Source organism: Falco rusticolus, chromosome 4, assembly GCF_015220075.1.
Source record: "Falco rusticolus isolate bFalRus1 chromosome 4, bFalRus1.pri, whole genome shotgun sequence".
In the NCBI taxonomy this organism is placed as follows: Eukaryota; Metazoa; Chordata; class Aves; order Falconiformes; family Falconidae; genus Falco; species Falco rusticolus.
This window is the reverse complement of record NC_051190.1, coordinates 23,778,143-23,790,620: the sequence shown is the minus strand read 5'-3', so window position 1 is coordinate 23,790,620 and position 12,478 is coordinate 23,778,143. Positions and strand designations below refer to the sequence as shown.

Genomic DNA, 12,478 nt, shown 5'->3' with positions numbered 1-12,478 from the left:
TCATCAGCTATTCGTGAGAGATGTTTTTAAGTGTTTCTCATCTTAGAGAGGAAGTTGCTAAGTTTTTAAACGTGATGTATGGGAAAAAAAGGGTATTTCATGATTTGTCAACAGGAAAAAAATCAACATTTAGGTGGTATGTGAGAGCTAAAATTAGCAAAGTTGTTACAGAGTTAGTATCACAACAAAACATATCCACATTGCAAGGAAAGAGCTGTGGGAGGAACAGGGGAGGCAGCTGCATGAACAAGGTTCCGCATTGGACTTCGCGTTCAGTCCTTTTCTTCTCCCAGACTTCTTACTTAACTTTGGAAAACTCAATTTCATCTGCAAAATGGAAGAATTTCCTTTGTTTCCTTGTCTAGGGAAAGTATAAGATTTCAAGCGTGGATTGACGCTTGCTATACATTAAGCAACAGGCAATAATTTAAAAAATAAAAGTACTTCCTACTCTTGGTGGCTGTGCAAATAGCTAACGTTGGCAGAATGAAATGATAGTATAAAGTTGTGAGGCTAGATCCAAATAACATACTTTGCTACTAAAAATCAGAAGCTACAGTGCCTAACTTAGCAATAGCTGCCTGGTGTGGAATCCGGAAGTCCCTGTCTGGCCTCTGTTCCATGAGGCATTTGCCACCTCAGGAGGGGATGGAGAGTAGCTGGCCTGCTGTGCACAGACGGGATCTATGCTTAAATCCAAGGCTAAAGCTAAAAAACTGACGCAGGGTCTGTAAAATTCCTGTCCTACGACCCACATACCTCAAGGATTCAGGGAAGTACCACCTTGTACTTGACATTTTGTGGGCAAATGCAGTCTTCCAAAGAAATAGTTTCAAGGTTCATTTTTCAGACACAAATTAACGCAGGAAAGGTGGTAGAGAGACTGTGTAGATACGTGACTGCAGATGACACCACATAGTTGAAGGATGGTCCCTACCCTCACAATTGTTTCTGCATTTTTACGCAATTGAAACTGAATAGTCGTTGAGGAACACTCCAATGCTCCCTGCTTTGGGTGTACCCTCACCAGTCAGGCTGTCCGGGGCTGACAGATCTTTGGTTCATTTCTACACAGTAACAAACCACCCTCAAGTCAATCCTCCAAAGAGTGGACGAAGAACGTTCCTTAGAAATTAGGCTGAACCACAGCAAATTAACACAACGCACCCGCAACTAATTGTTGCCTATCAGGAGCTGCTCTGTAGCTAAAGGATTTAAGTTGCCTTGGAATTCAGTAGATGTAGCTAAAAGTTAAGCAAAGACAGGATACTCCTATGAATGGTGAGACTGTGAGGTAGTTTTCATATGTTTGGTTTTGGCAAGTCATGTATATGCAAGTATGCTTTTCTGTCTGCTAACATGCAGGAGTCCAAGGAATCTGATCCATTAGCAGTGATAAATGTTGTACTAGACAAGTGTCACTGACTGGCTGTATACTGTTATTTGACAATTAAGATTAAAAAAAGTTAGCACTGATTTACATTTTTATGACAAAGATAAATTCATACAATCCAAAAAAGTAGGAAAAACAAATCTACAAAAATGGGAGACATTTCATACTTACAGAATATGCCAATATTCTGTTTCACAGCTGTGTTGCTTAGAATGTGTAACTGGAAAGAAACATACGCCACAGCAATAACCTGCTATAATCTCCTGTCAGTCTGCTTCTAACATCAAACAGCACTACACCTGTTACTTGGTGGACCATTCACCTATCTGCTAAAAACTACGCTGCTTTGAATTACATGTGTGCAGTCACACAAATATAGATTCTAATTGAAGAATGGGGCAATCAGAATATAGGTAAAGAAATGTTTTCTCTGCCCATCTAGCCTCTTATAAAGCATGGATCTGGCAATGGGCCTGTATGAGCTGGTATGAGTCTGCTCTCTGCTCCTTAGGAGACAATAGCAACTCAAGTGGTCCACGCTGCCCAAAAAGGCCTCCCACTACCACCTAACCTACTGCACTGTGATGGGAAAAGGCAGGACTCAAAGCATCTACCTTCTACGAATGCTAGCCGATACGCCTGTGCAAGAAGCTGGGGAAGTGGCTGAGGAGGAGAAAAGTGCCCCAAACCTAGGATCCAGTCTATATGGCTGACTGGTTGGGTCACCTTGAGATAAACTAGGCAAGAACCCAGTCATAAAGGAGAAATAAGGCAATCAAGGTACGACCTGTGTAAAAATGCGTCATCCTCAGAGTGGATAGGACATGGATTTAGGGTTGATAAATGCAAAAGGTAAGAGGCAGAAAAACCCCCAAGCATTTTACGTATGTCATCTTTCCACCAACGTAACATTTCAGGTCAGGTCCTCAGAAGATGGTGATGGAAACCCCTGCATACACAAACACGCCCACGCTTTGTGATTCACAGGCAAATCGAGGCTAAATGTGAGAGACTGAAGTTTCATCAAAAACAAATTATTCAAGCAAAACTGGTGTTGGTCTGCCACTTACAATCATTAGAGCCTGGATTAAATTACTCCTCAGTGTAATTTACTTTCTAAAACAATGAAAGTTCATCTGTACACGTATTCTCCAAACAGATGACCTGATCTTACATCCCTATGCAGTGTTCTTAAGATATTCCAACTAGAACTTCTGAGTTTCATCTGCACAAGGCCCCTAGAGTCATTGGTTTGCAACATATGTAACAAAGAACAGAGCTGAACCATCAGGAACTTGGCATGCTTTTACATGCTGTTTAGTCTTTTGGATCTGACTTACCATCATCAATTTAACTGAGTTTATGTTTCGGAACTTAACAATACAGAGATCAGTTGTTGGCATGTTTCACGGTGACTATCCCTGCTTAAACTCTGTGTTTGCTATTTAAAGAGTCCGGAGTGAGTAACAATGTTATTCCAGTATTCCGTTCCTCAACGTTTCACTTCTCTCCAGAGAAAGCCGCTGAAGATCCTTCCTGATATCAGGATGATCTTCCAGCTCTTCATATAATGACCGAACAATGTCCAGTTTCCTGTAGTCCATCGGTTTGACCAGACTGCGAACAACCTGGAGACATCTCTCTTTCAGGGTGAACACTGAGGTTAAAAACAAACACACACACACACACACACACAACCTCATCACGAGGGCTCTCGCTAGCTCACCTCCAACACAGACAGTACTCCTCCAAGTACGTGAGCACAGGGCGCACCGTGCAGCAGCAGCGTTTGCAGCATGCTAGGCGCACTAGGAGGGGAGAAGGGTACATTGCCTGCCGTGGGGCACCCTAAAAGAGCTGTCAGGGGCATCTTTAAAGCAAGAAGTCTGTCAACAGCTCTGCTCAACGCACTACACAGCTCTACCTAGCAACCCTCAGGATCTATTCCTATCTTTGAGGCAGGTTTTTTTATCCGAGCGCTCGGCTTCCCGCTGAGGTGCAAAGCGCCCAGGCGCGGCCCCCGGCCCTTCCCAGGGCACACGGAGCCCCGGCTCGGTTTACCTGGCAGCGTGATGTCCGCTTTGTTCACGTTGGGAGCCGCTACGAACAGCTCCTGCTGGTTGACGAGGAGCCCATCGTTCGTCCCCGCGTCCCGGAACAGCCAGAGGTGACCTGGTGCCCAACGAAGTGCAGACGCAGCGGTTATCGCGCTTCTGAGCCGCGGGATGCGCGGGGGAGGCCCGCGCCGCCGGCCAGGGGGAAGGCCTCGGCCCGGCTCCCCAAGCCCGGCTCCCCCGGCGTGGCCCGGCCCTCCCGGCCCAGCTCCCCCGGCTACCCCCAGCCCGGCTCCCCGAGCCCGGCTCCCCCGGCGCACCCACCCCGGTAGCTGTGCATGAGGCGGCCGGTGCGCGGCTGCAGGACCGGGTAGGAGCGCGGCCTGCCCTCGAAGTCCACCCAGATCGGGAGGACGGAGCGGGGGCTGCGGTTGTTGAAGACGACCTCGGAGAGCTCTCGCGTGTTGACGGAGCGCAGCCCCGGGCCGCCATCCCCCGGGCCGCCATCCGCCGCGCCCCGCGGTGGCCCCGGCCCCGGCCCCGGCATCCTCCCGCCCGCTCCCGCAGGCGGCGCGCAGGCGCCAGGGCGAAGCGCAGGCGCACGGCGGCGGGCCCGGCCCCCCGGCGGCTGTGAGGGGCGGGCCCGGGAGCCGGGTCTGGCCGGCGGCGCTGCAGAGCGCCGTTACCGGGCCCCGGCCGGGCTGAGCGGCCGGGAGGGCCGCGCTCCGGCCTCACGACGTGCGAGCGCACGGTAGCGGCAGGCCGGCGGCAGCCGCGGGGCTAGCGCCCGTCAGGCCGCTGCTGCGGGCCGGGGGCACAGCGCCGCGGGGGGAGGCCCGGCCTGCGCCTCCGCCGGCCTCCCGGGGACCCCACGGGCCGCTCCTGGCCTTGCTCCGCCGGGGCAGCGCGGTGCCGGCCTGCGCGCCGAGGGGCAGCGCTGCCCGCACGGGAGCAGCCGCCCGCAGCTGCTGCACAGCCTCGGCAAAACCACCCGGCACCAAGCGCGGGCAGCTTTTCGTCTGTGCGTGCAAAGGCCTTCAGCCCTTCTGGAAGGATCGGTGAGCTTCCCTTGGTGATGGTTTGCTTTTTCAGCTCTGTGACAACAGACACCCCTCCGAACACAGCACTTCATGCCTGAAGGCAGTTCAGCATATTTTTTCCAGTCATTGCAGATTACAGTGCTGAAAGTACCAAGACAACACCTTTTCCTTGCATGTCTCAACACCTCAGTGTTTTCTTTTAGAATGCTTAACTTGCAACAAGACTTTGATGAGGGATCCTTTTGTAGTTTCTGTACTGTCCCTCTAGCAGCCTGTGAGGGAAGGCAGAGAATGACACACTGTCAGTTACATGTTCAGCTGTACTGAAAAAAAGAAAAAAAAAAGTAAGAAATGCTGGGCAGGCTTGCTTGCTGTCCCTTGTTCAAAAGAAGTCACTTCCACCGCTTTCCTTCTGTGAGTGGAAAACTGTAAATTCACATCATGGAAGGAGCATGTATTTCAGATACTGATACTGTAAGAACCTGTGTGCAGCACTGTCGGATATATATAAACAATGAGGCTGATTTTCAAGTAAGACAAAAACCTGTTATTCTTAGGTGTCTGGTACCAATCTTCCATAAAACCTGAACTGCAACCTTTAAGAGAAACTGCTCGAAATCATACAACTTAGAGCAGATTTACATTTATAGGATAGCAGAGAGACATGTCTCTCTGTACATCTTCCCATTCCTGCATTCTTTAATGATTTCAAACTCAGTTTCCTATGAAATATGACACAATTATGTGAGGCTGTACATTTTAATGTGATGAGTATTGAAAATCAAATATAAATTCTCTGCAGCAGTCAAGAATCTTAGTTCCCGTACCCTGAGGTTAGTTAAAGCCTCATTTGCTAAGTCACATCTTGAATCTATTTAATGTTAGCTGTGGTTTAAAAAAACAAAACGACCTTCTCACCTTTCAGGCCAAAAGGGATGACAGGCATTTTACTGGTCTCATTCTAATCTTCAACTCGAGAAAAAAAACCCCCACCCAAAACCCAACACTTCAAAATGCACACCTTAAGGTCTTAAAATGTTACTGTGCCTGGATCTCCTTAGGAAAAAAAAACCCAAAACAAAACAGTAACAAACCCCCAAGGTGTTAATGCGTTTTAAGAAAGTAATGTATCCAGGTTAAGTTGCAGAGTTCAACAGAGCAGGAGTAGATAGCCACCTCACACAACAACTGTGTGCGTCACCTCACACTGTCACATGAACTGTGTGGTGTGGGAAAGAATTAAATGGACACTGCTGTCATTATTTTATCCAGATGACAACTGCGTGGTAAATGAACGGCTGCATTATCCTCCACTGGACACGGACTAGAAAAAGAATACGATAAAGACTTGTCTTCTATGCAAAACTTCTGAAACTTTAATGCTTGTTAATTCACTTCTAAACACACATACTTATCATGAATAACACTTTAATGAAGATGGCAAACTGGTAACTAGTGTTTTCAGCCTCTGATGAGCAAAGAGCAAGAGGCTTCAGAAATCACAGTACATTTACAGAAGAAAAAATATTTGCAACTTCAAGTTATTCAAGAGGTAATACATTTTTGTAAATATTGTGGCATAACAATGGCAGTTAAATCGCCTAATGAATTTAAGCGTATTGCCACCTTGATGCGTCTATAGTAGACACTGAAAACATGAACTTTTAAATATAATTGCCAAAAGTATCTCTGTTCTCAAACAGTAACTACAGACAGTTTGCTAAGGCTGTGTGTGCTACCCCCCTCACCCATGGCAGTGGTACATTAAAATAGAGTAGATATTTACTAGGAATTAGCACTAAGCTGAGGTAACAGGTAAGAAAAACAGTAGCATCAGCATACCGTTTACTAATTGGCATTTGCTTATCAGACCATGAAAAACAGATACAGGTTTATTATCACAGTTTACATTTATGCAGTGGTGTAAGTTAGAAATCTTCAGTTTGGAAAAATCCTACGTTATGGGAAATAAATTAACTGTTACCTCCAAAGCTGCCAATACATGTTTTCTACTATAAGCAGAGGAAATAAACATTTAACTGAAAAAATACAATGGACATGGTAGACAAGACTCAGGCAAAGAAAGGCATTACTAATTCCACTACTGAATTTCAGTTTGGGTGGCAGGGAGGAAAGGAGTGATTTAAATAATGTTTCAGAACACATAGTACAACTGATAGCTCTGAAGCTGATCCCTGGTTCAATATTAACGTTTCACAATTTCTACACAGGTTGTTTGTGTGTTGTTGGTTTGGTTTTTTTTTCTCTTTAGGAATTGACAGACCTATGCTCTCAGGTGTCCACTTTACCAGACTGCTATTCAAGAAATTCTTGAGGAGTCTCCTTTCTTCCACACAGGTTACCAGAACGATCTTTTTTCTTCTGCTCTTTCCCAGGTGCGTTTCAGAAGATACACTGCTGCGTGAAGTCCCCCTACGTTCACCCACACAGTCTGAGCTTTGCGCCAGATGTGTCCCATTCGTGACAAGGCCTACAATCAAAAAAACAAAACAGCCAAAGAGTGGTGGTAGCTTCAAGATACAGTAATAATGGTAAAATATTATTTAGAAATTACTTTTGATTATTCTAAATCACATCTGATGGCACTGTCAAATGACTCTTCAGGTCCAAACCTGTGTTTAAATGTTACTAATTATTGCTCTAAAACCAGATCATCTTCTGTAATGAAGTCAGCTTACCATTTTCTCCTCAAAATATTTTCAAGTGTAAAAAGGTTCGATTTTCTGTCACAGAACATACCTTGGCAAAGCATTTCTTGTCCTGCGTAAGCAGCACAGCCCTGCCTGTCCCCGGTGTGCAGATCCGTCCCATCTCCGTAAGGCAGGCTGGATAGAGATCCCAGTTCTTCTTCTTTGACCCCACCCTGCAAAATAAATTAAGATCCCCTTTGCGATCATGGAAAAAATCAGGTAACTGTTGTTGGTCTTACAGACATGATTAGCTCATTCAGGGCCACATCTGCTGTTAATTGCAACCTGTGTTTTTAATATAGAGTACATCAATACTTCTTAATTAGACCCACAGGTAAGTAACTAAAATTGAGAGAACCCTAAGCCTAGACAGGCAAGCACATGCAGTAGTGGCAGTTAAGCGTGGTAACTCTACCAGTGATCCCTCACCTCTTTCCAAACGGCATGTCTGTCACAATAATGTCCACAGAACCAGTCCGCAAAGGCAGATTGCAAATATCCCACTGAATGATGTCTAATGGTATGCCCACGGAAGTACTGCTGCAAGTGCAAAGACATTTATCTCAGACATGGTTTACTGAGTGTTTTTTTAATTTGAGGTGTTCTATAAGGTTAGCAAAAGAATAAATAGGAAAATAAGAACAAGACAGTCCAATGCAACAATGCAAAATGGATTTCTTTAGGAAAGAAAATCACTTGTACTCTTCTCACCTTTCCTTATCCTCATTTTTCTTTAGCAAAGAACGGATGTTGTTTGCTGCTCTCTTTACAGCTTGTGGGTTGTTATCACCAGCAATATGGTAGCAGCTAGGCCATTCTGTAGCTCCCTGAGGGGAAATATTGATAACATGCAACATTAGCATCAACATTGCTTAATTTAAAACAAAACAACAAAAGAATGACTCAAATAGGACAGAATACAACAAAGCAACTGGAAGCGGATGTCAACGATTTTAAAATTCTGTAGCAGACACTTGTTATGTCATGCACCTTAAAAGCTCCAAATGCTTTTGGATTTAGTTTCTTCCTAACGTAGTTACCTACAGCTTTGGGAAGGAAAGTAAGGTCACTTACAAAAAGTGTATTTGTATCTGTTTAGAAGTTGGTGAGGTACTTTTGGAGTTCGCTATTCAGTTATTACCAAGAGAACTCACACGTATTGTTCAGTTGCAGATACTGTCAAGTTTTATTAAGTGAAAAAATAAAGGAAGAATCACCTCTATTGGTATTGCACATGTACCACACATGGGATCAACTATGATATCCGTGGGCTGTGGATCACAGAGTCTGAGGAACAGAAGAAAAGACAGGGTGAGAAAAAGGAATTTCTGTAAGGAAGAAAAACGGAACTTTAATCACTCTGATTCTACCCTTCTAACAAAAAAACTATGTGATTATTTTGCTTATAAAATGGTAATTAATGAACAGAAGAAATACTTTCAAGAATGTGCTAAGGTATTTTGAAAATTGTCTAACAGCAAATGTTTACTTAGCTGGAAAACATACACTTAATTACAAAGCATGCTGTTTCAGCAACTTTTTTTTTGCCTTCAAGAATTAACAGAAATGGCTTTTGATGAAGCAGTAAGGAGATAAAAGATCTAATTTCTGAAACAAAATAACCTGTTAACTGAGAATAATACAGTGCTACGCAATTGCACTGACCTAAGCATGCCATAAGCGAGAGTTGAACGAAGAGTTGTGGGTCCAAAATGCGTAATATTTCTTCTGTGAAGACTCTCTTCGGTTAATGCAATACCCACAACTACTTCATTATTGTGAATGTTCAGAAGAACCTAAAAAGAAAACTTCAACTAAATTTCAGGAGTAACAGTTTTCCATAGTATGCCATACTATTTCCATAGTATGACTTATGAGAAATTTAGATGGCAATTTTAAAACCAGGAACTATGTATAAAGAGCATTCTTGGAAGAAAAGCAATGCATCACTTTAATGGCAGTAATGGACAAAATCTAGGAGAGCATTCACACATTTTCTCCTTCATACAGAACGAGAACGAGCATCTTCTCATTCATGCCAAATCTTTCATACAAGACTTCAGAAAGTACTATAACCATTATGCTGACTTTTTAGAAGTTCTGTTCTTTAAACAGAAGAGAGAAATCGGGCAAGTCCTGCAAGTCACAGTGAAGCATCTGCAAAGCAGCAATGAAAATCAGATTCTTGGTCCCCTCCACTGTATTAATTTGGAAGGTGAAAATACTGTTACAGGACAGTGAGCCAGCTGTGAGCAGACTTGCAAGAAAAAAAGTTTGTCTGCCCCATAAAAATGGTGGCCCCACCACACCACTGCTGGACCACACCTGTTGGTTGGCCTTTCCAAATCTCTGCTTTCCCCATAAGAAATAAACATTGGACAGTTAATGTTAACCCTTTTTGTTCCCTTCACCCATAAAACTACAGCTTCTGGATGGAATATCTTCCGTTAACTTATAGCAATACAAAACAATGTATTAAGGAAAGATTTAATGAGGGTAAAAGTAAAGCATGAGGTGCCTACGTTACATTTAAATATGAACGAGAGCAAATGCTAAAGGGGGAGGTAATACTTAGTACCAGAGCTTTTACTGTGGCTGAGAGGAAAGCTTTTGAGCAACAGCTCAGCTGTGCTGGATGCAGCAATGTTCAATCAGTTAACGTGAGAAGACAACAGTGTGTGCAGACCAAAAGAACCTGAGGAAGAGGAGAGGAGCCCTCACTGGGCCAAAAAAAAGAGAGTATTATTATGGATAGCCAAAGCACTAGCAAATGGTGGGATCTGAGGACATGCATAATGTGTCAGTGAAATGAATGCTTCTGAGGCAGCCATGATTTCAGCATGACTCTGGAGCTAAAAACAGGTAATCTTTTGAAAGTATTTTGGAGATCTCTAAGCATCAGAATTAAGAACTATGAATTTTTACAACAGAAATGTAGGTATTTTGAAGGCATAACACTATACCTCAACATCAAAGTTAGTCATGTCAGCTTTCCACTGGAAGTGCTCCTGCACAGCTCCACCGAAGTCTCTTGCAGCCTCGTTTGACGTGAAACAGTGCTTGTCTCCCGCTCTATTGCATGTCACGCGGAACTTCAACACCTTCGCCTTTCCTTCGCTTGTCTTACTGTCACTGGCCTTCGTCTCGCTCCCAGAACCCTCCTGCAGTTCATCTTTAGCATCTGATTGTTCATTATCCTCCTCCTCCTCCCCATTCTGGGATGCCACTCCTTCTGTCTCTTCTGTATCTTGGCTGTTGGCAGGTTCTTTACCTGCACTGTTTTGGGCACAGTCCTCCTGTTTACTATCGTGTTTTTGATCTGTTCCTTCCTCTTCTCCACTGTCATTCAACTTCTCTTTGCTTGCAGTACTCTGCAGATTATGTTTTTTGCGTTTGGTCTTTTTCTTTTTTAAGCTGTTGTTCAGCTCCCAAACTTTCAAGGGATCGGTCCAAGGCAGTTTTTTAACCAAATCTTCCAGATCCTTTAAAGCATCTTCCTTTAAAAGGCAAAAAAAGTAGTGCTTTGAAGTCATTCCATCTCTTTAAAAAGCTATTCTTTTTTCCAAGTCTCAAATTAGTTTCCTAAACATGTAACCCATTACACATTTAAGCCAAGCTTACAGCTTTTTGTGCATTTTTTGCTGTAACTAAACGGAATTGCACTGAAAGTCACAGGACTCATAGTATTTCATTGTTTATCTTGTCAAACAGCTAACACTGAGCTAAGTGACTGAAGTGATACTTTACTGTCCTGCATCTAAGTGTGACCTACAAGCAGGGTAGTGGCTCTCACCCTAGATTTTTGCCTATGCAAATTTAACTGAAGAAATGACGCTGGACAACATGACTGCGTTGCCATTTTAAAAGCCAGCAGATATCAAATTAAAAAACCAAACCCCACAAACCCCACAAACTTGTTCATGAAACTGAAACCTTTCTAAAACTGATTTTAAATTAAAAAACCCCAAAAGCACTCCAAAACCCAGAACTGATTGAAAAATGAGGGGTGACTCACCTTATTTTCTTTAAACTGATAGTCTTTGAACTCCTGAACAACAACAAATAAATTATCCACTGACCTTAGACGATGGACCTAGAAGAAATGAGAATTACTAACCATTTACGCCTAGGGGAGCATGCTTATTCTCATTGCAATGTGGTCACCGTACACCTAGGCGTAAGGCACCTTCCCACCTTTGTATAGGTGCGGGGATGGCTGTGCGGGCAGGGGCCGGGGCCAGCCGCCTCCGCGCTGCCCTGGGCTCCCCGCCTGCGGCTGCCCCTGCCCTCGCACAAACCGCACCGCCCGCACGGCGGGGCAGCCCCGCGGCCGCTTCCGAGCCTGTTCCGCCGCGCACGGCGCGTGAAAAGCTTTAACCCAACGCGGGGCGCTGGCAGGGGCAGGGCCTTGCACCGCAGCCCCCGCCAGCCCAGAGCAGCCGCGGCTGCCGGGGCCGGGGAGCGGGGCCGGGGAGCGCGGGCGGACCTGCGGCAGGCCCCGGGCCGGGACCTCGAAGTAGATCTTCCCGCGGTCCCTGCTGATCCTGGCGGCCGAGCCCAGCTTCTCCTGCACCTCTTCGGCCGCCGTCAGCTCGAAGCCGGTGGGCACGGTGGCGCCGATAACCACCGCCAGCTCCGCGCCCTCCTCGCCCAGGGCCGGGGCGCCAGCCGCCTCCGTTTCCGCCATGCCCCGCCGCCGAGGGACGCCGACAGGCGGTGACCGCCGGGCCGGGCCGCGCCGGAGCCTCCCGCCGCCCAACAGCCGCTACGGCCGACACGCGCAGCGTCACCCGCCGCCGCCGCTTCCGCTTCCGGGCCCGGCGCCGCGCCCGCGCCTGCACACGGCGGGCAGGGCGGCAGCGCCCCCTGCTGCCCCTCGGCGGCCTCCCCGCCGGACCGCTGCTGGCGCTGCGCGGGAGGGTGTGCCGCGGCCCAGCCGTCAGGGGGGCCCAGACCGCCCCGTTATGGCCCCTCCTCCGGCCGCTGGTTGCTGCCCGGGCTCGTTAATGGAGCAGCTGTCGCCGGTGCCAGTGCCTGTCTCCCAGGCAGCGGGCGCGCCGAGCGACCAGGCCCGCGTCGGACGCCCAGCTGTGGGACAGCAGCGGGCGGGCTCCTGTCCTTGGTGAATGGGCAGCTGTCGCCGAACAATGCAGCGAAAGGCCGAAGGGTCCGTGGAGGCCGTGGCTCCGTGCGCCTTCCTGAACGCCGGTGGTTTATGTTCTTGAGCGTGCACCGGACGGCGCCGACAGCTCCCCCGGTGCCCCCGGGCCCTCAGCGGCC

The 12,478-nt window shown here is 46.7% G+C and overlaps 2 protein-coding genes and 1 long non-coding RNA gene across 3 annotated transcripts; 1 reads left to right on the top strand and 2 right to left on the bottom strand.

Moving 5' to 3' along the window:
• Positions 1-1,295: 1,295 nt before the first annotated feature.
• Positions 1,296-4,026, bottom strand: VHL (von Hippel-Lindau tumor suppressor). The gene is made up of 3 exons (XM_037382837.1): positions 3,772-4,026; positions 3,455-3,565; positions 1,296-3,050 (listed from the first exon to the last, which is right to left on the bottom strand). Exons 1-3 carry the CDS (start codon positions 3,992-3,994, stop codon positions 2,866-2,868), a joined length of 519 nt encoding a protein of 172 aa, XP_037238734.1. The 5' UTR covers positions 3,995-4,026; the 3' UTR covers positions 1,296-2,865.
• Positions 4,027-4,085: 59 nt separating this feature from the next.
• Positions 4,086-8,734, top strand: LOC119145965. The gene is made up of 3 exons (XR_005103584.1): positions 4,086-4,505; positions 6,884-7,039; positions 8,366-8,734. It is a non-coding gene; the product is annotated as an uncharacterized LOC119145965 (long non-coding RNA).
• Positions 5,841-11,987, bottom strand: THUMPD3 (THUMP domain containing 3). The gene is made up of 9 exons (XM_037382835.1): positions 11,685-11,987; positions 11,214-11,291; positions 10,162-10,695; positions 8,864-8,994; positions 8,416-8,485; positions 7,910-8,025; positions 7,628-7,738; positions 7,248-7,371; positions 5,841-6,978 (listed from the first exon to the last, which is right to left on the bottom strand). The coding sequence occupies exons 1-9, from the start codon at positions 11,883-11,885 to the stop codon at positions 6,847-6,849; spliced, it is 1,497 nt and encodes a 498-aa protein (XP_037238732.1). The 5' UTR covers positions 11,886-11,987; the 3' UTR covers positions 5,841-6,846.
• Between the last annotated feature and the right edge of the window lie 491 nt (positions 11,988-12,478).

Bases quoted from the DNA above. Each gene is read 5' to 3' on its own strand.
- THUMPD3 (XM_037382835.1), bottom strand. From the start codon at position 11,885: ATGGCGGAAACGGAGGCGGCTGGCGCCCCGGCCCTGGGCGAGGAGGGC. The intron at 8,486-8,863 runs GTCAGTGCAATT...TCTGTTCCTCAG, and splicing joins CTCGCTTATGGCATGCTTAG to ACTCTGTGATCCACAGCCCA. The intron at 6,979-7,247 runs GTATGTTCTGTG...TTTTGATTGTAG, and splicing joins ACAAGAAATGCTTTGCCAAG to GCCTTGTCACGAATGGGACA.
- VHL (XM_037382837.1), bottom strand. From the start codon at position 3,994: ATGCCGGGGCCGGGGCCGGGGCCACCGCGGGGCGCGGCGGATGGCGGC. The intron at 3,566-3,771 runs GTGGGTGCGCCG...GTTGGGCACCAG, and splicing joins CCTCATGCACAGCTACCGGG to GTCACCTCTGGCTGTTCCGG. The intron at 3,051-3,454 runs GTAAACCGAGCC...TTTTAACCTCAG, and splicing joins AGCGGACATCACGCTGCCAG to TGTTCACCCTGAAAGAGAGA.